General features: G+C 40.6%; 3 protein-coding genes across 3 annotated transcripts; 1 reads left to right on the forward strand and 2 right to left on the reverse strand.

Moving 5' to 3' along the window:
* Positions 1-12,621: 12,621 nt before the first annotated feature.
* Positions 12,622-15,641, reverse strand: LOC138880422 (uncharacterized). Its single transcript, XM_070160548.1, has 2 exons — positions 14,940-15,641; positions 12,622-14,867 (listed from the first exon to the last, which is right to left on the reverse strand). Exons 1-2 carry the CDS (start codon positions 15,017-15,019, stop codon positions 14,471-14,473), a joined length of 477 nt encoding a protein of 158 aa, XP_070016649.1. The 5' UTR covers positions 15,020-15,641; the 3' UTR covers positions 12,622-14,470.
* Positions 15,642-17,122: 1,481 nt separating this feature from the next.
* LOC104225129 (NAC domain-containing protein 17-like) lies at positions 17,123-20,498 on the reverse strand. The gene is made up of 3 exons (XM_009776896.2): positions 20,098-20,498; positions 17,807-19,084; positions 17,123-17,527 (listed from the first exon to the last, which is right to left on the reverse strand). The coding sequence occupies exons 1-3, from the start codon at positions 20,300-20,302 to the stop codon at positions 17,151-17,153; spliced, it is 1,860 nt and encodes a 619-aa protein (XP_009775198.1). The 5' UTR covers positions 20,303-20,498; the 3' UTR covers positions 17,123-17,150.
* A 1,971-nt stretch (positions 20,499-22,469) lies between these two features.
* On the forward strand, positions 22,470-23,333 carry LOC138879313 (uncharacterized). The gene has a single exon (XM_070158919.1). It carries the CDS (start codon positions 22,470-22,472, stop codon positions 23,331-23,333), a length of 864 nt encoding a protein of 287 aa, XP_070015020.1.
* Positions 23,334-27,890: the final 4,557 nt, after the last annotated feature.

Raw genomic sequence — 27,890 nt, forward strand, 5'->3', positions numbered from 1 at the left:
ATCTGCTGCCGTAGGCTTGAATTCTAGCCCAAAAGTGTCCAGGTTCTTAGGCAAAGAAACTGGCTGGACCATACCTTGTAGATCAACCCCCAAACCTTTTCCTGGTACAAACCCGCTGTTTAGCATTTCCGAGGCTACCATGAAGGTCGCAGCTGCGATCCTGGGAAGTGGAAGGTCCTCGCCTTCAGAAATTTTATCCACTGAAACCGCGTCGAAAACCTGGTACACCCATGGACCTTTGTCATCATCAGTTTCTATGAATGGAACAACGGAATCACTCACAATGCTTGTACCGTCATCCCCGTGCACCACTATCTCCTGCCTGTCCCATTAAAATTTCACCATCTGGTGCAATGTAGAAGGCACTGCTTTGGCGGCATGGATCTAGGGTTGCCCCAATAGAAGATTTTATAATACTGCCACGTCTACCACCTGGAATTCCATGGTGAATTCCACTGGACCAATGGTCAATCCCAGTATGATATCACCCACCGTGTCGGTACCACCTCCATCGAAACCTCAGACGCAGACGTTGTTCCTGTGAATCCGGTCATGATCAACTTTCAGCTTGTTCAGAGTAGTCAAAGTACAGATGTTGGCTCTTGATCCATTATCAATCAATACTTGGGTGACCACCGAGTCTTCGCATTTAACGGTCAAGTATAGGGCTTTGTTGTGTTCTGTACCCTCTGCTGGCAATTCAGCATCAGAAAACGTCACTTGGTTTACCTCGAAGATTTTGTGCACTATCCTCTCCAAGTGATTTACAAAGATTTTATCCGGAACATGGGCCTCGTTCAGGATTTTCATCAGTGCCTGGCAATGATCGCTGGAATGGATTAGCGGTGATAGTAACGAAATCTGTGTTGGGGTCTTTCTTAACTACTCCACAATAGAGTAGTCTTGTGCCTTCATTTTCTTCAAAAACTCCTCAGCCTCTTCCTCCGTCACTGGCTTCTTTACCACTGATGGGTTGGACCTTCTTAACTCTACGGGGGCAAAGCACCTTCCCGAATGAGTTAAGCCCTGGGCCTCACATACTTCTTCCACAACCTCCTTCCCTTTGTACATTACCATCACTTTACTGTAGCTCCATGGCACGGATTTCTCGCTGGTTATCGGCATCTGCATTACTGGTCTGATGACAACTGGCCCTATGCATGCTGGCTTGCTTGGTACCTCTCGCACCGTTACTTTGATTGGCTCTGGATTCTTTGTAACAACAGGCGAACTCTTCCCCATCACCACTACTGGCTTGACGTCTACCTTTTCCAACTGCACCGCCTCTTCCCCACCTGTCGACTTTTCTTTTGGACTGGCATGGATCATCATCACCGTCTGTGAGGGTTTCTTTAGCTCCCCTCCTTCGTGCACAAGCTCGATCATGTGGGTTTTGTGGTGTGTTGGCAACGGGTTCTGATTGATGTTGGGTGCCTCCGGTGTCTAAACCTCGATCTTGTTGGTGTCAATAAGATCTTGCACTGCACATTTCAACTTCCAGCACTTCTCGGTATCATGTTCGGGAGCCCCCGAACAATACTCATAGCCTACCGAGTGGTCCATATTTTGGGTAAGGGGATTCGGCAATCTGGGCTTAATAGGACTCAACAAACCTAACGGCCTTAATTTGTGGAACAAAGCAGTATAGGTTTCTCCCAACTCAGTGAATGTTCTTTATCTCTACACCCTTTCATTTCTAAAAGCCTGATTCCCCCGGAAACCTGGCCCTGCGGGATTCCTGTAGGCCCTTGGTGGTGGATGTGTTTTGTGGAGGTGGATAGGTATTCTGTGGAGGTGGATAGGTATTTTGGGGAGCTGGCGCACGCCACTATGGGCGAGCCGGAGGCTGGGTATATGTATGGGCTTGATGGACCAAGAAATGTGGTTCTAGTGGTGGGTAGTAGGGTTATGGAGGGTAATTTGGAGTGTGTGGGTAATTTGAGTGATGGGGTCTAGGTTGGTAGTAAGGGGGGGACCTATGGATCTAGACCAAGTACCTGCCTCGACTGTTGCGACATCTTCCCTTTTATTCTTTCCGAGCGCCCCTCCCATGCCACTTTGGATGGCTTGAGTGGTTGCTTTAATCGTCGAATAGCTCAGGATTTTGTTGGACTTAAGTCCCTCTTCAATCATACCGCCTATTTTTACTACTTCGTTGAAAGATTTGCCAACTGACGTCACCAGGTGACCGAAGTAAGTTGGCTCCACAGTCTGCAGAAAGTAGTCCACCATTTCCCCCTCTCTCATCGGAGGATCAACTCTTGCCGACTGCTCTCTCCAGCGGAACCCAAATTCTCGGAAGCTTTCCCCGGGCTTCTTCTCAAGTTTCAGCAATGTGAAACGGTCAGGGATGATCTCAAGGTTGTACTGGAAGTGACCTGCGAATGCTTGTGCTAGATCGTCCCAGGTGTACCACCTGCTCGGATCCTGTCTTGTGTACCATTCCAGTGCAGACCTACTTAGACTTTGACCAAAGTAAGCTATTAGCAGCTCATCTTTACCACCTGCTCCTCTCATCTTGCTGCAAAACCCTCGTAGATGTGCCATTGGATCACCATGCCCCTCGTATAGATCAAACTTTGGCATCTTGAACCCTGCCGGTAAACATCAGGGAAAGGACATAGATCTTTGTAAGCTACACTGACCTGATTACCTAACCCATGTATATTCCTGAAGGACTGCTCCAGGCTTTTAAATTTTCGAAGCACTTCGTCCTGCTCCAGGCCCTTAGCCGACTTTTCAGTCTCCACCGGGATTTCAAAGTGAGGATTATAAGTATATGGCTCGGGTGCTTTGAGGGTAGGTTCAGGGGGGTAATATTAGTTATCGTGAGCCTGAAACAATGGCCCACTGGATGATCTTTGTAACATGGCTAGGTGGGGGTGCCACGAAAATAGGAACATTTGGTGGAGGAGGGTTCTGATTGGGTTGTGAAGCTTGGGGATCATAGGCATTTCTTCCCTGATAGTATTGGTGACTAGGGAAGCTTGTCGAAGGGTCGGGGAAAGGGTATTCCGGCATGTGTCCTGGTGGGAGAGTGGGAGTAACGGGAGGGTCAGGCACTTTTTGTACCCTAGCTAAGGCCAGCTGCATTTCTTTCATCTCATGTCTCATCTTATCCATTTCCTCCTTCAGCATTTGATTCTTCGTCCTTTCATCCTCGACACTTTGGTCTGAACTAGTCATGTTTTTTAGTATGGGCCCTTTGGATCTTGTTTGCTAATGGTAATCTGCCAGAACGTTCTAACAAACTAACTGGTTCGAAATCTCTGGTAAAACAACAAACTTGTTAGCATTAGAGTTTAACACATATTGCCATTTCACGTTGGGAAATGCAATGTTCCTAGGCAGTTTAACCATTACTAACATGTCTTTGCTTCGACCACATGCATCATTCCGGCTTACTTTGTTTGTGCCTCGTTTAAGTGTTTCTAAAACTTTCTTTATCTCTCTTTTTATTTCTTTCTTTTCCTTTCTTTTATTCAGCCTTTCTCTTTTTCTTTTTAGTGGTGGTCGAATCTTATGTGGATTGCCTATGTATCATGTCCCCGCATGAATCAGACCGCACGTAGTTCTGCCACAAGTGCGGAAAATAAAGACACCATTTTTGGATTTTTCAACCTTTACTAGCAAAACGTTTTATTACAAGGCAAAACATTTTTGAAAGGAAATTGACAGACTTGATACAGACTACAGAATTTATGCCAAAAAGGGAAATACAAACTCCGACGGACAACAGATTCTGAAGACAAGGAAAATACAGACTCAAACTATGAATGTTTCAGAGTTTTGAATTTTTGGCGCCCGCGGGGCGTCGTTCGGCCTCGCCGCGGGCTTTGGTGCAAGGCCCCTTTGCAGATCTTTCAAATCTTCCATGATCTGGTGGACATAAATCATTATTGAAGCAAAGAAGGTGGTACGGGACATATCCTCATAAGCTAGGCACTTTATGGTGATGTAGTGCCTGATATCGTCGATTCTTCCCTTGATTCTTGTGTAGAACTCTTTTATGCGAGTTTTCTTCGAGGAACCATAACTCAAGAGCTGGGAACGGTGGCAGAGATGCTCAGTCATCCATATTTGTAGCAACAAGTTACACCCCTCGAAAAAGTTCCCTCTGGCTTTGCAGGCTGTGAGAGCTCGGAAGATATCAGATACTATCATAGGCGCAAGAGTGCTTTCATCTTGAGTGAGCAAGGTACTGGCGACCCCGGCTATTTTCAGATCAATGTTTCCGTCTTTCCTTAGAAATACCAAAAGATTCAAAAAGGTTATCATAAAAGCCACTCGTCTATACTCGTCCCATTTCTGACGGTTACTTTTGCTGCATAACTTGTTACCCGGGTTGTTGAATCCTCCGACATGACCGTATCTGTCGTATATGAAGCACGGATTACAAAAACCTGCGGCCAAATCTGGGTTATGGACCGTCTTGGGTATCTTTAACGAATCTAAAAACCGATGCACAGTGACAGCTCTTGGAGCAACCAAGTATTTTTGCCTCAACGGAACTTCAGCATTTCCGATGTACCCGGCTATTTCCTCCAAAGTTGGAGTGAGTTCAAAATCGGAGAAGTGGAAGACATTGTGTGCCGGGTCCCAGCAGGTGACCAAAGCTCTTATGATATCCCCCGAGGCTGGATTTCAAATAAACCCGTAAGACCTTTTAGATATTTCTTGACCTCATCTTGCCCTTCACCACCTAAATCATGCCACCATGGCCGCAACTTGAAAGGGATTTTAGTCATTATTGAAAAAGGTTCATTTTGCATCGTGCTCATCCTGCACGTTTATTAAGGTGATTAAACAAAAAATAAAAATTATTTGACTCAACCAATTGGCTATTTTTAATTTTTCATAGATTAAAAGAAAGATCTGGTTCCGAACACGGCCTTTCAGCACTTCGGGAATGAAGATTTTGAGGCTGGGTGAGCTAACCAGTCAAAAATCCAAAAAATGACTACAAGTGGCCGTTTATGCAAAGTCAGCCTTCCGGCGTCCCTTTTGGGAACATTCGGCTATTTTGACAAAAACGGCGTCACCCGACTTATTTATGACGAAAATTAAAATTTTGACATTTTTGTAAAGGGGAGGTTGGACCCGATGAGGGTTGTCTACGTATTCCGCACCCTGTGAGAATCAAACCGGCGTAGTTCGGGTAGATAAAACAAACTTCTTTTGAAAACAAGACTCTTTTCAATGGCAAATAAAAACCATTTTTCCTAAACAAAACCCCATTTCTTTTTTTTTTCTTTTTCTCGAAAATTCGACAGAGTTGTGACGCCATTTGGACATTGATTTTTTTTCTTCCAAAACAGGCGATTAACTACCTCTATCTCTCTTTCCTCAAAGTATTCAAAAGTCGGTCAGCATGCAAGTCCGAAGCAAACAAATGCACAGGTAGCAAGTAGGATGCATCAGAATGGTCTTTTGTCGTCTTGGTACACCTGTCCTAGACAGACCCAACCCCTGTGTTGAGCCTCCTAAGTCAAATGCACATGATGCAAACAAACATTCCTACTAGGGATCCGGCATGAAGCTGAGTTATTCTAGGTTTGTAACCTGGGTATTTGTTCTAGACTGTGTACCCGAGCGGACAACTCAAGTCGAGGAGGGGGCTACGTACCGGGGACCCGCGAGATCGTCCGGCTTTGTAACTTGTCCGGCCTCTTTCTTATTTCAGGGTATGACACTAACGGAATAGGGAGTCTCAACCAGCGAGCACATCCCCGAAGATGAGAAGAGCAGGGTTTCGTAACAGTTTATATACAGTTCAAGATAATATCAAAGCGGTAAAAGCATCACTTAGCACATTAGGCCCAAATATGTAACAAAATCAGATAAAGACAAATATAACAATTTATCTAAGCTCGAATTCTGAACCCTGAACCAAAGATTCTGGGTTTATTTCCCCAGCAGAGTCACCAGAGCTTTCATACCTCCTATTTCACCCGCGCCTGCAGGGGCGTAGGGGGAGTTTTTCCAATTAAAGGACAATTGAAACGGGATTTATTATTTAATTCAGAGTCGCCACTTGGGAGATTTATGGTGTCCCAAGTCACCGGTTGAATCCCGAATCGAGAAAAAGTTTGACTCTGTATTACAGTACGCGAACCAAAAATCTAAGTAAGGAATTCTGTTAGCCCGGGAGAAGGTGTTAGGCATTCCCGAGTTCTGTGGTTCTAGCACGGTCTCTCAACTATAATATTCGGCTTATTTATCTGATTTTTAAATACATGTTGAACCTACGTGCAAATTTTAACTTTTTACCGCCTTTATTATTATTATTATTTTCAACGAGAATTGCGACGTCGTGAAAACACATCTCGAACCACGTCACATCAATGTGTCCGTGGTTATTGACATATTTCGACTCCATTGAGATTTGGATTTGGGTCACATAAATGTGCACCCGGGTTTAAGAAGGTAATGTTATTTAAAGTACGCGCCTAAAGAGACTACCACGTGGTTATTTTGGGAAAAGGCCGTGAAGTTCGATAAGCGGTTGATCCCGAGTTTTAAGTAATTAATACATACATTTGCGAGTGCCCCGCAATCTGTGCGTTTTATTTGGCGAGGCTCATCTTGTTTATTTTAGAATTGTAAACCTAAAGCAATTGTGATTTTCTACTCTATTTATCTCTAATAACAAAATAAAATACTAATTAATGAGCTATTACTTTTGAACCTATGACTTCCAACTAAGAACTCTCAACGGTTTTGCGGCCTCAAGGTCTGCCCAGGAACGAAATGGCCAACCTGCCTTGACAAGTTTCTACGTGTGTGAAGTCTGGGTTGTCTGTGAAGGACATTGAAGCCCAAACCGTCCGCTAGTGGACTGTTAAGCCTTTAATCAGACCAAATTTTAACTCGAGTTAAATACATATACACTGAGATGCTACAAATTATTCAACATGCACTCGATGATTTATGAAGATTACCTTACTTGTTTATCTATTACTGAGTTCCTAATTATCACTATAAAGGGAAATCAGACGGGAAGCATGATTAGATTTGAGCAACAGCAATTACTAACTCAAACTAACAATATTAAACCAACACTCAATACTTAAAGGAATCATGAATTTAGAAATGGATTACTGAAGACTATTAGAACTGCTTATCGCCCTAGCGTCTGTTGATTATTAATTCAATGTCCAATTGCAAAACTATTCCTCATACAGATCCAAATTGCACTACATTGATAACAATAGCTAGACCAAAATAAACTGCTAACTTCGGATTCAACATACTTCTCTAATTAGTTTAACAATCCTTAAGCTAACAGTCCTAGATTTACCATTCAAAATAGTCCTATTTTTATTACAATAAGCACTCAATCACTATACAGAGAACTACCTAACGTAACAAAATTATCAAAATAGAACTACGATAGATATTCAGTTTCAGTTTCATTTCACGTTTCCAATAGATGGAGCTATATTGACATAGGCTCGAAATGTGTACCTGGTATTGGAATACAAGAAGAAGAAGATCAGCAGAGTAGTATGTAACACAGCAACAGCAAATTTGGAGTTCAAACAGCCACGGACACAACCAGTTCAGCCAAAAACACACAGCAGAAAGAACACCCAGCACAAGCAATCCAAAAACCCAGGAGTGAAACCAGAAAATACCAAGCAATTCACAGACAGGAACAAAATGTATTCAGAAATGAGACAAGTAGATTTTCTGATTTCTGTTCTTCAGATTCTCAAATAAAGACACTCAGAACCTCAATTAAACAGTAACAAACTGATCCTGATTTTCGGTAGTCTAGAAGACCTTACTTTTTCAATATTTAGCTCTCAACCTATTGAATTCTTTAGGGTAAAAACTCAGCTTGTATTTCACTCTTAAACTCTGAATTTCTGATGTCAAAATCCAGCCTAGACTCTCTAAAAAAAGAGCTGAAAGAGAAACTGATTTTCCTTCAAAAAAAACCACCCCTAAATTGTCTTCAATGACTCTATTTATATCCCAAAAACAGGCCTGCCTTCTCTGCCTTGAAACTATCAGATTTTCTGCCCATCATATTCCTCGACCACTACTACATGTTTTGTTCTCTTTTTAATTCACTTGTCCCCCACTACCCTTGTCTTTTCTTTATTTAAATTCAAATAGGTATGGGCACCTATTTCTTAATCCATTTCCTCTAAACCTTCCCCTACCATTATGTTTTGTTCCTCATTAGCACTTAAACCATTCATTAGTTTAATGGTACTTTAGTACCCTACTGGACAGAACACTTAAACTAACCATTTTTAAACTTTTCAATTCCCAGATTACCCTCCTAGACTGCCCTGAACTACTATCCTACCTCAACCCCTTTCACTCTGTACCAAACCCTTCAGCTACAACCAATTCAAACTATCAAATTCCTAACAACTGACTCCTAACTCAACTGGACAGATTACAAAACTTCAGATTTGAAAGACCAGTAGACCTCCTGATGACCAACTAGGCAGGTAATCGACAGCATGAATTGCAAGCAAAGGGAATCACACACTATAGAACAAATTTTAATTCACAATAGTTTTAACTAGACCCAACTACTCTCAATATGAGACTGCAATTAGAGATGAGGCAAAACAAGTATCATGAAAAGAAACCTGATTAATAGCACAAGTCTAGATTCAAACAATCATGAACCATTTCCTAAGCATTAGGTCTATGGTACATGTCAACATCACTGATTAAGGAATCACAATGACAAAGTAATTGGTATCCTGAACTTAAACCAAACTAAACAGACACAAATTAGACCAGTTCTTGACAAATTCAACTCGCAAACTGGCCCAAATTTGTACCTTAAACTACTGACCATACATCAAACGGGAAATTCATGCCAATTTATAGAGGAGGAAGGGATAGAGTAAACAAACGGAACTGCAAGAGTGAACAATCAAAACTGGACGTAAAAGACTTACCCGAATCACAACTCGATAAAAAAGAAACTCAAGGCTCTTCCCACTTTCAAGCCGAGACGGACTTTAACCATGTGTTTTCGAAGGAAAACATCATGGCTAAAGTCAGTCTCTGGCCCAAAATTCAAGGAACCTGGCCTGCCTAACTTCGATCTGGAATCCGAGCTGCCCCACGATGATTTGAAAAGAGTCGATCAAGGATTCATGGTGAGGGGGTCCAGGAGATTACAGGGTGTGAGTTTGGTGGCATTTGAACGGATTAGGGTTTGGTTCGATTCCTTTGATCTAAGATTCGAAGCAAACGGCTGGGATTTGAGGGATAAGGGTTAGGGGTTCTGATTGGGGAGGTCGAGGGGAAGCTGTGGTGTAAATTTGGGGCTGTTTGGATGAACTAGGGTTAGGGGCCAGTTCTTCGATCTAAGATTCGAAGAACTCGGGGATGATTCGAAGGCGATGGAGTGGGGATTCGGAAAGAGGATGGTGAGGGGGTTCTATGGTGTAATTTTGGGGCTGTTTAGACCACCGGAACAGTCGTGAGGCGATTTTCGGTGGGCGGAGGGCGGTGGTTGAAGGCGGAGGATCTGTTTGGTCTCTAAAACTCAAAGACGAAGAGGTGAGGGGGGGTTTGCCTTGGGGGCGGGGTATGGTTTGGACTTATATAGTGGGGTGGGGATTTGATCTTGGCCGTTGGATCAATCACGATCAACAGCCTGGATCCTTTTACTGATAGAAAACGACATCGTTAGGTTTAAGTGGGGGGGTTGGCTGGATCCGGGTAACGGGTAGAGTTTGGGAACGGGTAAGGGAGATTGAATCTCAGCCGTTGGATCGATTTAATCCAACGGCCTTGATTAAGAGTGACCAAACGACGTCGTTTAAAGACGTCTCTGGCCAGACCAACTGGACCTGGTAAATGGGTGATTTGGGCCTGAATTTTGGTCCAAAAATAATGGCCCAATCCGATTTTCACTCTTTTCTTCTTTTTCTTTTTCCTTTTAATTCCTAAATACCAAAATTCCTAAAAAAAATTGTAAAAAAAAATTAACTTAGAAAATACTAATTGACCTTTAACAGTAAATACCGCACCAAAATATTAAGTACAAACAAAATCGGGCACTTGGACATTAAATGCCAAAAATACAAAAATATGTATTTTTTTGTGATTTTCTTTATTTAAAAACCAAACTATGGTTTATTAATTCCGAATTATAGAAATAAAAATCCTAAGGGCACATGCAACGTATTTTTTTTTGCATTTTAATTAATTAAAGTAGAAATAAACATGCACAGACAAAATACAAATAAATCACAAACAACACAAAACTATTTTATTTTGAATTTTTGGGAATAGTTCTCATAGGGCAAAAATCACATGCTCACAGTTATTATTAGTTATATACCTGTAATTTAGTGCCAAATATGTAGTTTATATTTTTTACTTTGTGCAGGCGATTGGATTGCATACCGTCTATCATATGGGGCAGCAGATGCAGAGTTATGTCCACGATCATGTGGTCATGCAGGAGTATAGTCGTCGATTCATGGATGTGGCTGCACAGACACTACAGCGAGCCCGATCGGATCAGTGTTTGGCACACGAGGCTGATTATATGGATCCAGCGCAGTACCATCGAGGTCGTGGTATCCCACGAGCTGGTGGTGGCCGACGAGCTGGTGGTACCGGACGACGTGGTCGTAGGCGGAGAGGAGGTGGTCCCCATCAAGGGGGCATTGAGGCTCCTGCTGATGATGTTGTTGCTGATATGGCAGGTGGCATGCATGAGACGGACATACCGTCTTACAGCCTTGGAATTTATCGCACTCCAGTGCCATCGCAGGTGACCCCATCGGGTCAATTATTGATCACAGGCTCGGATATTCAAGGAGTGGATTGGGGTAGATACTTCCCAGACTCGTCTACCACTGTTAAGGATCGACCGACCCGAGATTTTTATAGTGGGCGCCGACTGAGTTATGGCTCTACATCACATGTGCAGGTATGAGTTTATTAGTATTGAATTTGAATTTGTTTTAACTGTAACTTATTTATTTTCTTTAACTTTATTAATTTCCTTTTTAAGGCTTCATGCGATGCAGCGACAGATGACTACATTCAGGATCTAGAGACGATGATGGTAAGACAATATAAATTGTTGTGAATTGTTATGTAGTTTTCTATACTAAGTTTTATATTATTATGTAGCCTTCTACTGGAGGTGACAGCACCACCGATACATTTTATCTTGCGCCTCATCCGGCTATAAGGAGACAACTTGATGATAATCCTGATAGCGTACCCGGGCGGGAGGGAATGCGCCTCAGGCCAGCGGCTGCATTGAGACACACCGGATGCGGGACACATTGACATGGTGTAAATAATATTTTTGTATACATTAACAACAATATTTAATCGAATATGAGCATTACTTTTTTTAGTTCTCCATCCGTTTGATAGTTTCATAAAATAAAATTTAGTACAACACAAGCACTTAAACTTAACTTCCACTTCAATTAAAATAAAATATAGTACAACACAAGCACTTAAACTTAACTTCTACTTCAATTAAAATAAAATTTAGTACAACAAACAAGGAAAATATTACTACAGCACAAACACAATCACAAATACAAACATAGCAGGCCAACATAATAAAAATACATGAAATATGAAAAATACACTAAACACATACATGCCAATGTTTAGCCCCGGTTGCTATTTATTCTCCGCTCCAACCACTTAAATCGTTCTTCCAGTTGTTCTTTTTCTTCTTCTACCTCTTTCAGTTTCGCCTTCACCTCCGCAAGTTTCAGTTTATATTTTTTTTCGATCTTTTTGTGCTTCACAATTCCATTGTGTTTTCCATTTTTCTTCTCTCACCTCCTTCAGGTTCACCCTCAAGTCTGCAATAATTCTATTGCTTTCTTTTTCATGTTCCTGTTGTCTTAAACACATATTATGAAGAAACTGCAGTTGTTCTCTGTAACATTCCTGATAACATGGTTCATCAACCCATTCCTGAAAATCACAAATAGGTTCGTCGGGAACCTTGTAAAACTGGTTCATACAGTGCCAGTAGCGGCGTCCAACTTCACCACCGTCCCAACAATTTTGCATCAAGCATGCTTTTCCACAGTTGCACTTTGGTGGATGAAGAGGTTGAGCCATTTGTGTAATATTTGCTTTTAGTAAAAAAAACTTACTTTTAATAAAATATTTGCTTTTAGTAAATTTTGAGCACACAACATAACTACAATGAACCCGTTATTTATAGGCGAGACAACACACACATAACGTACTATCTAATGGTGTTATACTTTGCGTGTTAAATATCATGATGTTGGCAAGACAACTTTATGTCAGCTGGTCAGCTTTTTCAGTTCGACAAGACAACACACACATAACGTACTATCTAATGGCTCCATACTTTGTGTGTTAAATATCATGATGTTGGCAAGACAACTTTATGTCAGTTGGTCAGCTTTTTCAGTTCGACAAGACAACACACACATAATGTACTATCTAATGGCGTTATACTTTGCGTGTTAAATATCATGATGTTGGCAAGACAACTTTATGTCAGCTGGTCAGCTTTTTCGGTTCGACAAGACAACACACACATAATAAATATACAAATAATTTTATTAAATTATTATTTAAATAGGTAAAATGGGAAAGTACAAATCATAGTTAACAAGCATAATTTTATTTCATAAATCTTGCAACATAGACATAACAACTAATTATTACAACATCAACTCATGGGTAGTTAGGTACACTAGAAGAACACCCACCACGAGCTTGATTAGTTTTGCCACCCAAACCAGCTGAAGGACATTTACGACGGTCGTGTCCTGTTTGCGAGCATATACCACATTTGCGCGCATAAACGGTGTCACTAACATCCATTTGGTTCTGTATACGCGTTCTCTTCTGCACCTGTCTTTTACGCAAATAGGACTTGTTACACACCATTTTAAATGGTTCCAGAGGCCAATAATGCTCAGCACCCACTGGCTGCAACTGACCATTATATGTGTTTAGGTACTTGGAAACACTATATTGTTGATCAACATAGTTGGTCTCCACATAACCAACACGTTGAAAACACTTGATGGCATGTGAGCAAGGCATGTGGTAGATGGATCATTTCCCACAGGAGCATAACCTTGCAAATTCATTTACAGTATGTACATTATTACCCCGATTATTATGGATAGCGATGCGAACTTCAAAAATACCTCTTTCGTTATCATACTGCAAAAATGAATGCAAATGTGCTCGCCGTCTGTATTTCTCAAATCTCTTCATAGGCACTGGCATAAATTCAACACCCCTCTCCATCAATTCCGTTGCAGCTGCAGATCGTTCAACAAACCTCTCCGCCATCTGCTTGAACGACATCCACACCATGGCTGTGACGGACAATCCTCTTGCCGACTTCAATAACCCGTTGAAGGACTTTGACACGTTTGTAGTAAGAATTCCCCATTGGCTGCCACCATCCGCATGCAACGTCCACTTTTCAGGGTCATGTCGCATTAACCAACGATAGGCTGCCTCGTCTTCTTGCCTGATAGAATTCATATGCCTCTGGAATTTATGCAGTTGGGGGTCTGTTGTTGTCATCCATATCAAATCATGTAGATCCTTGTTGGGATGTGCCTTCTGGAAATTGGCCTTAAAGTGCCTCACACAGTAACGGTGGTATGCATAAGGTTCTTGCCATGCAGGCAAGTTCTCCACGGAACTTAATATACTATCATGCCGATCACCACCATGTCGATCAGATATTAGACAAATACCTGAACGTGTTTGATAACATGCTCTTTCAGGTGGTTCAAAAACAGCGTCCACATCTCTGTGCTTTCATTGTCACAAACAGCAAAAGCTAGAGGAAATATCTGTTCATTAGCATCCATTGTCACGGCTATCAATAGCTTGATATCGTACTTTCCATAGACATGAGTTCCGTCTATGGATATTACGGGCCGGCAATGCGAAAAACCAGCAATTACTGGCTTAAACGCCCAGAACACGTAATTGAATATGTATTCTGGTGTTCCCGGACTCTGCTCAAACTTCCATTCAACAACTGTCCCGGGGTTAAAGTGCTGCAGTGCAGCCATGTACTTTGGCAGAGATGCAAATGACTTATCCCAATTACCGTAGTCAATTTCAAACGCTCGTTTGCGCCCGAGAAATGCCTTTCTTTTCGTAATGGTATGGCCATATTCCTGGTGGACGGATGTAATGCACTCTTTGATTGTATACCTTATGGACGCTTCGATGTGCGGAATAAGTACAAGAGAAATCAAGTCAATATCCAAGTTGAAGTGATTCCCGTTGAATGTGTCTATTTCGCATGTGTGGGTGAGAATGTATTTACCCAATTTCCACATACCTGTCTTCTTCTTGGTCGCACGCAACATCCAATTGCATGGCCAAAACCACCTGCGACAAACAACCTTGTATACCATCGGACTTGACTCCCATACCTGCATCTCACGACACTCTTTTACGTTGTGCATTTTACAAGCTCTGCTTAAGCGCATTTTATCAGGAAAAACATCCCCTTTGCAATCACCGTTGGTCTAGAATCATCCCACATTGCTATCCGGATTTCATCAAAATCCCTTATGAGAGCTTCCACATCCGGCACGGTTGGCAAGTTATCAATGTAAGGAATCTCCCTTGAATGAAACGGCACTTCGGACTCGTACGCTCTTCGTCTAGGGGGGTCTCTCTTCAAATCAGGTTCTTCCTCCTCATCCTGCTCATCACCATCCTCACGAAAAAAGAGTGTCTCGTCTCCGGATTCATCGGCATTGTTATCGTAATCACTGTTCTGTTCCTCACTCTGTGCATCTGCCAGATCCCGATGTAATATGTCATTTTCGGTCAATTGAGTGAGTACGGGTGGTTCAACTTGCTCGTTTTCACTGCACAACCAACAAAAATATAAGCTACTGAATTAATAAATGATTTCCATATGGCTATATCACTTCACTTACAAGTCGTAATATGATGAAATTTCATGATGGACGTTTTCAATTAAGTGATGACTATCGGATGGGCCACTTGTAAAATTCATATTCGGCCGGTACCCCTATTAAATATATGAGCGTTAATACAAATTCAATACGCCAAAAATATTCATAATTAACACAAATGAAAATTGAAGTTTACCACTCGTCTTGTGAATTATGAAAAGCAGTGTATAAATTATTTTCTCGATGCTCATTCGCCGGCGGTGATAAGTTTAAATCAAGGAAAACTCTTTTATCCGGAACCTGTCCGGCAAAAACTGCTCCAGAATAACCACCCGATGACTGGGGGTTATCACTGCTACGCACAACCTCGTTTTTTGGAACGTCTTCGACCTTCACGTACATCTCCAACATTGTGATTATAAAAAAATTCCCGGCATTCGTTCGAAGTCCTCAGAAAATCACTCAAAGTTCCATCATCGTCGATGTTAAACTCCGAGTAAAAAGCAACCCCTTACGGAGTGACGGAATACGGATATCTTCCGGTTACTTTAAGTATCACCGAACGTTTCCTCACACTCAGTTTTTTGCATAACAACGATATCAATTTATCGTACTCTATTGTACAGCCCACGAAGTTATTCTCCATCACAACCTCACCCTCCCCCAATATAATGAAACTCTTATTCTACGCTTTTCAGAAATAATAATAAAAAAATGCTGGAAAATTTAAAAACAATAAATGTTTCAACAAGAGTTAAAAAAAATTTGAATGAATTTCTACAATCCTAACCTCTTTATATAGGAAATGGCTAGCCGAAAATTTATATATATATAACCGAATATATATATATATATATATAGCGCCCAAAAAGTTGGCACTATACGCTTTTGAATTATTGAAGTCAGGAATTATTGGTGGGGCCAGGAAAAAAAAGTATAGCGCAACTATACATGGCGCTATACATTAATGATGTATGCATAGCGCCAGGTATTGTGGCGTTATACCTGGGCGTATCAAATTTTACACTATAGCGCCACAATACTTGGCGCTATACATTAACGGTGCCGTTACTGTATAGCGTCAGGTATTATGGCGCTATATATAAAAATGTAATTTTTTTTTACCACCTATTTGTGTACTTTGAGTCCAAAAGAACTACATTTTGGTTCCGGACTCAGTCCAAATTTTGGTGGTCATAGATTTCATATATCTGTTGAGAATTTACACAAACATGCCCTCAACAGACCCAATTCCCCATCAATGAACAGCAAAAAAAAAAAAAAAAAAAAAAAAAAAAAACTTAGCGGCTCACAAATCCTAGTGTTATCATATGAATAGCCACGACACTCTAATTAGACATTAACGACGACAGCGACAAACACAAAAGTTAAACACTAAACTTTGACAGCCAAACAACATTGACTGACACTCTAGTTCCTCCAAAACTCAGAAGTTCAAACCAACCCCAGCTAAAATAGTCACTTCTCCAATTTAGGGCCATATGACAAAGACCATGATCCAATTGAACATTATATGGAGCAGTAAAACACTATGAGCTGAAACACAAACAATATTGCGAGAATATTTACCAACTAAAGTGGCAGGTCGTAACTTGACACACAAGCTGAGTATAAATTATGCTGCATACTCAGGACAAGTTAAAATCAATCTCCTCCCAAGACATTTGTCACTCATATTTATCACAGCCAAGAAAATACATTCCAAACCAAACTTACCTGACCGAATAAATAAACCTATACTTCCCCCGGTCCTTCCCCAAACTCAGGGGCTGAAGGAGGTGGGAAAATGGTATATACCATCCCAACCTACAAACAAGAAACTAGAGACAATCAAAATTTAAGCCACATAGGACCTTCCACGTCAGCAATCAACTTGGACTCACTGAATTACATCCAATGATATGCATCCCTGCAAAGCATAACTCCCCAAGCGGAAATTTTTGTAAAAATTGCTTATGACATAATCTCGGAAGTTCAGTCAAAATTGCTAGTGACAACTTTCTATTTAGTCTTGTTTTCAATTAAGTGAACGTTTCTTTGTTCTTTTTTCAATTTCTTTTACTTTGAGGAGGTCAGTGGGCGGGCACTAAGGGAAGGGGGGAATTACATCATACTTCTAAGTAGATTTTGCATTACTTGAAGATATATGCTCAGCTTCTCATTGATTCTGGCAAGATAGCAGATGATAGAACACCAAAATTCTTCGCATATTTAAGAGGATATGTATCTCCCAAAGACTTTAACAAATGTTCCTACTAACACACATAAGATTGCACAAAGTATTCCAAGAAAAGAAAAATAAAAAACCCCATTCTTAGAGTTGCCCGAACTGCTTGAAGTTACAGTATTACCTGCCACAACATTCATGTTCCTGGCGTTTATTCTCAACTTACTAAAGCTAGACATGCGCTTGAAAGCCCCATTAACCAGAGGACTTTCAGCAGCTGCAGCAGGAGTGGTAGGTATAGAATCCACAAAGGCCCACAACTGAGAGGAGAACCATGACGGTGTACCATCATCCTGTCTGACTATTTGATTCTGACTTGCGCCCATAGGATGATTTGCCAAATTACTATCATACACAACACCTAAAACATTGCCAAAACTTGCAAAATTAGCAAATAAATCTAGCACCACTATATTAGCAGCAGCAGAGCTCTTGTTGGCTCAAACTCCCCCATTTCCACTTGGGCAAAAGAGTTCTCGCCATGCTGAAGATGACATGGTTATTCTATACCATCATCTGCCAAGAGCTCCATAAAGTCAGCTCACATAAAAAATGTGTTTTATGAAAATCTTGAAAGAGCATTAGTACGGCATAAGACAAGCAAAAGTGGCAGTATTGCTGTTTGGGATCATTTGGATACCTGATATAGCTGGAGGAACAACCAACTGATTTGCCTCACTGGGGTTATAGATGTTAAACCTTTGATCATGTGTCCACAGTTGATTGCTAATCTGTTCTCCATTATTCAAGTACATTGGCTGATGGTTCACCATTTCATTCTGAAAAGTGCTTAAATACGTTGTTGAAACAGGATTTACAGCACCATTCACAAAGTTGTTCATGTATGGTTCAGTAATTTGCCCCACATCAGTTGTTCTAATATCATCAAGAAGAAAGGGTGTGTCATGATACAAGTCAAATTCTGTCAACCCATCCAAGTAATCGAATTGCAAATCCTCGAAGTTTCCAGAAGGCTTATCAAAGTTTTGACCACTTGGTCCGGCCTCATCAAAGTTTTTAACACCCAGCTCCGGATTATCAAAGTTCTGAATGCTTGGCTCTGGACCAAGAAGGTCATTCATCTCCAGATAATCTTCAAGGAAATCCTCTTCCACCACATGCCGCTGTTGTTCCCAACTAACGGGAGCAGATGTGACCTCTGGTGCCTCATGCAACTGTAGCTGTGACGTGCCTGACTGTGTCAGGTCAAAGCTTTCCTTCACATGGTAATGCTGGCAGCCTGGGGCAATCACAGCACTATGATTGGGAAAATTAACTTCCCTTGATGAATGATCTAGCAATGTACTTTCAGTATCTTCCTCATATACAAGCTGCTCTAGGGCATAATCATAGTCGGCACAAAGTGGCTCAACAAGCACAGCCTCATCTGCAGTATTGTTCAACAACTCCTCAAGTCCACCATCTACAGAAGGAGCTTCGTTGACATGCTTTGCGGAAGTGTCTTGGCGGACAGAGGCCTTGGCACTTGGGCGTTCATCATCAACCGGGCGAACAGAGGCTTTGGCACTTGGACATTCATCATCAACCCAGTCCTCTTCTCTAAAAGGTGCACCATACTGCTCATTATTCTTAGGACCAGGCCCACTTTTCTTAAAGACCTTGTAAAGCGCATAGTAGTCATGGACATTCTGACACCTTTTCAGCTCTTCTTCATCCATAGTATACTCATGCATCACCCAGTCTGTTCGCTCGCCTACTGGTGCTCGGCCTTTATAATAGACTAGGGTCTTCTTAACTCCAACAGCACGTGAGTTGCACGTAATAATTCGATCCTTTCCCGTAGCTTTCCAATACCCGTGCTTTGTTGCCCTGTTTGACCGTGCTCCGTTAGGATACTTTCGATCTCTGGGGCTAAAGAAGAACCACTGCCGGTCCCCAGTTTTTAATTTAGACAGATCTGCAGTTTAAATTAGCAAAATCCATAAGTAGACTATTCAAAAGATTAAAACAGTTTATTAAAAAATATCTACCATAATATGATTACAAAGCAGCAGCAGTTAATTTTCAGACAACTAACAAGTATGAATAAGACAAGATCTAAAGTAAGGAAGCAAGTTAAAAGGAAAACGCAAACAAAAGTACAAAAGACAAAGAAAATGGAGGAAATTGGAAGATAACAGCATTAAGAATGATCACGTTTACATCGTTCATAGATAAACTCCGGAGAATTAAATCATACTAGATCTGCATTCTTATATGTCCTTCAATCCATACAAATTCAACTATAATTAACACAACAAATGCAGCTGAAGCTAATCCCACCCTCCAATAAAAAAGGAGAAAAAACAGAAACGCAAAAACAACAAAAGCAAACAAGTAAAAGATATAGGCCACAAACACGCATCCACTGAACTGAGATAAGTAAAGATAATCTAAGCAAATGATCCCGTAATAAACAAGCAAGGACCTCTGGAGCTCAACTATACAGCAATAGACCTATAAGCATAAAAATGCACACCAAATATAGAGGATTCACACATGGGCAGAGGCAGGGGCTGATGGGGGTTCATCATTCGCCGAAAAATTACACTATATATACTAGGTAAAAGTTATCTTTTATGTATATAGTAGAAAGATGTTGAATCCGCTTGACTTCTTCCTACGTTCACTTTTTTATATTTTGAACTCCCTTACTGAAAAATCTGGCTCCACCATCACTCACTCATTCAGATAAATTGTAGCACCAGATAATGCAATCATCACAAAATAACACTCGAGAAAAGTCACTACAAGACGTAGATAAATCACAGCCCTCAACAATGAACACAAAAGCAAGCACTGTATAGATCAAAAGACACAGCAAAACACAAACACAATACGATGATCAGTTCAAGTCAACGGCCCAAGAAAATCAAAACCCCAATTTGAAATTCATATCAAAAACCCAAATACGAGTTATCATATACATACCAGGCAAGTCCTCAGGATCCCACTTATACACGTCAGTCTCAGCGATGGCATCCAGCAGAATCCTCTTCCGACATATCTTCTTCTTCAAGTAATACAGTACAAGTTCCTCGTCTGTCGGATGAAACCTAAACCCAGGTGGAAACGCATTCTTCGACGACCCAAAACATGCAAACGAGTCCGAATCAATTAACTCCAACATCTTCATCTCTTCAACAATCCAAAAAAATATTACAACCACAAAAATGATATCTAGATGGGTATTCTAAAACTATGAATTTGAGATTGAAAATATCAAACTCAAGAATTGATCAAAATTGAAACCCTAAGAAGGGATAAGAAGGACGATGGGTTCAAATGGGGATTGGTTTTATTGTTTTTGGTCAAATAAGAGAGAATAAAATACTAGCCGCCAGGACCCTGGGGGTATTTGAAGAGTGAGTGGGTAATTTGGGAAGGTTCTTGGAATTTAGGGGGGTTTGAGACTGACACTGGTAGGTCTGGGGTACGTGTGTGGTGCGACTGAAGCTCAGTGACAATGCGCTTTTGGATTAGGGATTAAGTTTTTGTTTTGTTTCTCTTTTTGCTGTTTTTAAATTTGTTAGTCAAGAGAAGATTCTATGACAAATAGATACTTTTTCCTTTTCATTTTGTGTATTGGTGTTAGATTATACACCGAGCTAAGCAAAAAAGGTTTTGACACATATTTTTTTTAAAAAAAATTGAATTAATAATATTAAGAAATGTCATTGCTATGAGTATGAGTGAACAAAATAATAACAAAAATTTAGAGTAAGAAATATGATAAAATTTAATTCTTTTTGGAATTAACAAAAAAAAAAAAACAGTGATTTATAAAATAGAGTAGAGGAGCACTCCTATATACTTGTCATATAGATAGGATTATTTGAATAAATGGCCCAGCCTCTCGATCTCTTTTTCTTCTTTCTAGTAAAAATAAGATTGTTAGGAAAATATAAAAAACATATTTTTTATTTTACTTTATTTATATTTATTCTGGGCATGTAATTTGATATGGTCCACAATTATATGTAATAATGAATATGCCGCTATCATCATCAAAATTCAAATATTTATTGGAGAAGTAGGGATAATTTTAAAATATAATTAATTCTTTCTTAGTTTTCTAAAATGATAAATTTTTTGGAACAAAACTAAAAAGTTACAAATAAATATAACCGGATGAAATAGTTGGATTCCCACTAAGCTTTTGCATTTTAAATAGTGAGTATTTTTTGAGGTTTGAATTGCTTATTTTCGGATATGGATTGGAAGAGAGAATCAACGTCATCATTCAACATTTCCATTTTCCAGTATTCAGATTAGACATCTCAATCCTAAAGAAAATGGTCCCTAGTCTTTGTATAGGGCTAACCCGATTTTACTGATTTGACGAGATCGGGGTGAAGGTTCGAAGACTGGGCACCGGGGCACGAAGACTGGGTATAGAGTTCAGGATTCGAGATGCATGTTGAGATCGAGGCTAAATGGGACAAACAGCGGGCAAGATCGATGACTGCATAATAACAGAAAAACAAGATATTCGTGACTGGTCGAAGATCATGGCGGCAATCTCGGAACAGATCAAATTAAGGGTGGTTGTTTAAGCTAATCATGGGATTTACTTCCGTAATTAGAATTGTATCATAGATATGATTCATTTACAATATAAAGAGGGTTCTAATCATTTTGTAATCACTTTACATTCACGCATATCAAAGCAATACCACACACTCTCTCTCTAGCTTATATTCTTGTTCATCAATTTTCTTACTTCCTAACTATTCGAGTACCGACCAGTTCTAGGGCACTTAAGCTCGAGGGCTGAATTACGTTTCAACACCGGTTTGATTTATCTCATTGTTAATTTCTATTATTGATCTTCATATTCATCAATTGATATTAGGTGAAATCGCGTGTCCTTAAAATCACATTATAAGTTTAATTGTTATCCAATTTTAAGGGTAAACAGTTTGGCGCCCACCATGGGGCTAGGGATAATAGTGATTGCCTGGTATTAATTCCCATATCACACACTGCTTTACGCTTGTTCTCGTAAGTGTCTTTGATTTCAGGAATCAACATGTCAAACTCTCAAGTAGCACACACTCACACACACAACGGCCTTGGTCTTCATGGCAAGAATGAAAACATAGTCGCCCAGGAAAACGGAGTACCTCAAGTCAACCCCGATGGACCACCGCCGTAGATCCAGTCGATGTCAGCTCCCATGTTGCCATTAATGGGAATTTGGGCGTCAACCCTGAAAATAGCGTCTGTAGAGATGCTCGAGCAGCCGATCAGAACGCACAGAGTGGTGAAAAGGTGAAATTAGCCTTCGAATGATATTCGAAATGTTACAGACTCAACAAGTTGCGATAGAGCAACTCCAAAATCAGAATCGAGCACCAAGTAGAATTAAGCTCGAGACATCACAAGAAGTTGTTCAAAGAGCCGAACCTGTACCGGAGAAATCAAACGCCATTGAATCGGGGACTGACCTCGCCATTATGAAGATGATCGTGAAGCTCACTAAACAGATTGAATCGGGAGAAAAGAAAATCGAGGCAAATGATAAAAAGGTAAAAACATACAACTCTCGGGTTGATCAAATACCGGGGGCACCACTGATTCTAAAGGGTTTGGATTCGAAGAAGTTCGTGCAGAAGCCTTTCCCTCCAAGTGCAGCTCCGAAGCTCATTCCGAAAAAATTCTGCATGCCAGAAATTCCCAAATACAATGGGACCACTAACCCTAATGAGCATGTTACTTCTTATACATGCGCAATAAAGAGGAATGACTCAGAAGATGATGAGATTGAATCCGTTTTATTGAAAAAGTTTGGAGATATTTTATCGAAAGAAGCGATGATATGGTACCACAATCTGCCACCCAATTCTATCGATTCCTTTGCTATGCTTGCAAATTTGTTCGTAAAGGCATACGCCGGAGTAATAAAGCTTGCAACTTGGAAGTCGGACCTCTTCAAAGTGAGACAAAAGGACAACGAAATTCTAAGGGAATTCATATCACGGTTCCAGATGGAACGCATGGACCTACCCCCGGTCACAGATGATTGGGTTGTTCAAGCTTTCACTCAAGGTTTGAACGAACGAAGTTCGATAGCATCACGACAACTAAAGCAGAATCTAATTAGATATCCAGTTGTAACCTGGGCCGATATACATATACCAGTCGAAGATCAGGGTCGAGGATGATTAATTAGGAACCCATTCCGGTTCCATTTACCTAAATCGGCCCATCGGCAGAATTCAAAGGGACATCAACATAGAACCCCGATTGAACAAAGATCGGTACCAACCATACAGTACAGATTGTAGAAGTAGAGGCCTAGGACGTAACTCCGTTCGAAATGATCGAAGGAATGATCGAGGACAGAGCTCCCAAGGGCTCATGAGTAAAAGTGGCTTCGATAAATATGTTGAGTCCACGGAAGTGCCGTGACTATCAGAATACACCTTCAGCATCGATGCATCGAATATTGTATCAGTCATTGGACGGATCAAGGATACTAGATGGCCCAGTCCCCTGCAGACCGACTCAGCTCAAAGGAACTCGAATCAAATATGCAAATACTATGGTACCTATGGTCACAAAACCAAAGATTGCAGACAACTGAGGGAGGAGGTAGCTCGTTTATTCAACGAAGGTCACCTTCGAGAATTCCTAAGTGATCGAGCCAAGAACCACTTTAAAAATAGAGATTCAAATAGATAGAATGAGCAGGAAGAGCCTTGGCATGTAATTCACATGATCGTTGGTAGGGTCGATATCCCTTAAGGACCAGTATTTAAACGCACCAAGGTGACAATCACGAGGGAGAAGCGAATTTAGGACTACTTTCCAGAAGAAACCTTGTCTTTCAACGACGAGGATACAGAAGGGATCGAACAACCTCACAATGGCGCACTGGTAATATCTATCCTTATGAATAAAATTCAAGTTAAACGTGTCTTGATTGATCTAGGTAGCTCGGCAAATATTATTCGATCAAGGGTCGTAGAGCAACTCGGCCTCCAAAATGAAATCATGCTCGCAGCTCAGGTGTTTAACGGTTTCAACATGGCAAGTGAGACCACCAAAGGGGAAATCACCTTTGCCGATAAATGTGGCAGGGACCATCCAAAAAATAAAGTTCCATGTGATCAAAGGCGACATAAGGTACAACGCGTTGCTCGGGAGGCCTTGGATCCATAACATGAGGGTAGTTCCCTCGACACTTTATCAAGTCCTGAAGTTCCCAACATCAGAAGGAATCAAAACGGTGTACGGCGAACAACCCGCCGCTACAGAAATGTTTGCAATCGATAAAGTAATACCGGTATTGATGACTTCATCAACAAAGAAATCGGAATCAAAGGGAAAGCAAGAATTCAAATAGCAACCACAGTCACCAGCCTCGGCCCGATTGGAGGAGCGGGAAACCTTCGAGGATGATGATTATATGATACCTCAAACCTTCATAATCCCCGACGATTCTGATATAACAAAGACAATGGTCAAAGAGTTGGAACAAATCATACTAATCGACCATCTGCCTGATCGAAAGATATACCTGGGCACGGGGTTAACCCCCAAGCTTAGGAAAAAATTCGTTCAATTCCTTTTATATAGCATGGATTATTTTTCTTGGTCCCACCTATATATGACAGGGATTCCACCAGAGATCATTACGCATCGACTAAGCTTGTACCCGAGGTTCCGCCCTATAAAACAAAAGAGAAGGCCTAGTCTGAGGTAAAACATGCATTAGGACATCGATATCAGCGAGTACAATATCGAGTATCAACCTCGAACGGCCATCAAGTCTAAAATCTTGGCATACTTCATGATTTTTGGATCTGGATCTGACGATGGAGATGGGAGTAGGGAAGAGATGGTGAGAGACGGCTAGATCTAATGGTGGAGATGAGAGAAGGGAAGAGAGAGAGAGAGAGAGAGAGATGCGACTGTTTGGTTGGGCTTCGTAGAGCTTTGCCGGAGAATATGACCTACGACGGCGGAGTTGGATAACATCCTAACCGGGGACGAAGAAAGGGGGAAAATGAGAGATAGTTGAGGGAGAAGAGAGAGAGAGAGGGTTGAGAAAAAAGATTGATACAGTGGAATAAATCTATGTATTTAGAATAGCTATGATTGGTAATTGAAAATTCTTTGTAGCTATGAAAAGTAATTAAATTAAAAGGCACTTTGCATCCATAAATAGATCTTATATTTAGCTATGGCAGGTAAAATTTTCTATTATTAAATACCCCAAGTATCCAAAGGCTAATTGGCCCAAAATTCCAAGTATCCCACCCAACTAATTGGCCCAACAAAAAAAAATTAAACTATCCGAAAACTAATCTAGGGTTTTGTCTTGTTTCATCACTTAGCTCTTCAGCCTGCCACTCTTTGTATCTTTCCTATTTTCAAAATGTTCCCAAGAATTTCAACCAGAGAAATACTACAATATTTTTGTGCAAAATATGTCATCATTTCTTCTTTAATCTCTCTTTTTGCAACCTACAATCCTTGAATTTTCAAGGTAGAATGAAATCTCGTCATTTAGGGTCTGAGCTAAAGCAAATCGTGACAAAAGGGAGACTAGTTATGAAAAAGCTGACCAAATCACATGAAGATCAGGTGAGTTCATGCAAAGTTCAACGATCGAATTCAAACTCCCGCTCAAACACTAGTTCGTCTCAAGAAATACCTTTATTTGGATACCTTCAAGAAACACAACTACATCTCAAGCTTCCCTTCTCACAGAAATCGATGGACATTGAAAGTGGTAGCCCTACCCTAATTTTACCTTCGGTATTCCTGCGGCCACTCTTTTTTCTTTGCCTCAATTTACTCCTAGCCCGAAAATAAACTTCACCATCGGTCAAGGACGCATCGCGACTTTGTGATTTCTAGATCTAAATCTGACGGTGGATATGGAAGAAGGGAAGAGAGAGAGAGAGAGACGACTAGATCTGTTGGTGGATATTAAAGAAGGGAGAGAGAGAGAGACGGATGTTTGGTTGGGCTCTGGTAGAGCTCCGTTGGAGAAGATGACCAACGGTGGCGGAGTTGGATGATAGCCTTGCTGAGGGCGAAGAGAGTAAAAAATGAGTGTGAGTTGAGGGAAAAGAGAGAGAGGGTTAAGGAAAAAGATTGATAAAGTGGAATAACTCTATTTATTTAGCATAGCGATGATGGGTAAATTGAAAATTCTTTGTAGCTTTGAAAAGTAATTAAATTAAAAGGCACTTATCATCCATAAATAGATCTTAGATTTACCTATGACTAATTGGCCCAAAATTCCAAGAATCCCAGCCAACTAATTGGCCCAATAAAATAAAATTAAACTAACTCAAAACAGTCTAGGATTTTATCTTGTTTCATCGCTTAGATTTTCTGCTCGCCCCTTCTTTGTTTCCATCCTATTTTCAGAATGTTTCCAAGAATTTTACATCCTTCAACCAGAGAAATACTACACTATTTTTCTACAAAAAATTCATTATTTCTTCTGTAATCTCTCTTTTTGAAACCTGCAATCCCTGAATCTTCAAGGCAGAAGAAAGCTCACAATTTCAAGCATGATTTGAAGCAAATTATGTGAACGAGGAGACTAGACATGGAAAAACTGACCAAATTACATGAAGATCTGGTGAGTTCATGTAAAGTTCAACAATCGAATTGAAACTCCCGCTCTAACTCTAGTTCATCTCTAGAAATACCTTCATTTGGATACCTTCAGAAACACAACTACATCTCAAGTTTCCCCCCTCACAAAAATCGATGGACATTGAATGTGGTAGCCGTAGCCCTAATTTTACTTTCGGTACTCCTAATACCATTTTTTTATTTGCCTCAATTTACTCCTAGCCCGAAAATAAACTTCACCATCGGTCAAGGACCCATCGCAACTTCGTGATTTTTAGATCTGACTTATAGTAGAGATGGGAGCAGGGAAGAGAAAGAGAGAGAGAGAGACGGTTGGATCTGACAGCGGGGGAATTGGACGGCGGCCTTTGCCGAGGGCAAAGAGAGAGGAAATAAGGATAGAGAGTTGAGGGAGAAGTGATAAAGGTTGAGGAAAAAGATTGATACAGTGGAATAACTCTATGTACTTGGGATAACTATGATGGGTAAATTGAAAATTCTTTGTAGCTATGAAAAGTAATTAAAGTAAAAGGCACTTATCATTCATAAATAGATAATAGATTTAGTTATGGCAGGTAAAATTTTCTATTATTAAATACACCAATTATCCAAAGGCTAATTGGCCCAAAACCCAGTCAACTAATTGGTCCAACAAAGTAAAATTAAACTAGCCACAAATCAGTCTAGAGTTTTATCTTGTTTCATCATTTAGCTCTTTTGTCCGCCCATCTTTGCCTCCTTCCTATTTTCAGAATGTTCCCAAGAATTTTACATCATTCAACTAAAGAAATACTAAACTATTTTTGTGCAAAAAAATGTCTTCATTTCTTCTTTAATCTCTCTTTTTGCAACCTGCAATCCATGAATTTTCAAGGCAGAATGAAATTTCGCCATTTCGGGCTTGATCTGAAGCAAATCATGCCAAAAAGGAGACTAGTCATGGAAAAGCTGAACAAATCACATGAAAATCTGGTGAGTTCATCCAAAGTTCAATGATCGAATTCAAACTCCCGCTCAAACCCTAGTTCGTCTCTAGAAATACCTTCATTTGGATGCCTTCAGAAACACAACTAAATCTCAAGTTTCCCCTCTCACAAAAATCAATGGACATTGAAAGTGGT

This window comes from Nicotiana sylvestris, chromosome 10 (assembly GCF_000393655.2).
Source record: "Nicotiana sylvestris chromosome 10, ASM39365v2, whole genome shotgun sequence".
In the NCBI taxonomy this organism is placed as follows: domain Eukaryota; kingdom Viridiplantae; phylum Streptophyta; class Magnoliopsida; order Solanales; family Solanaceae; genus Nicotiana; species Nicotiana sylvestris.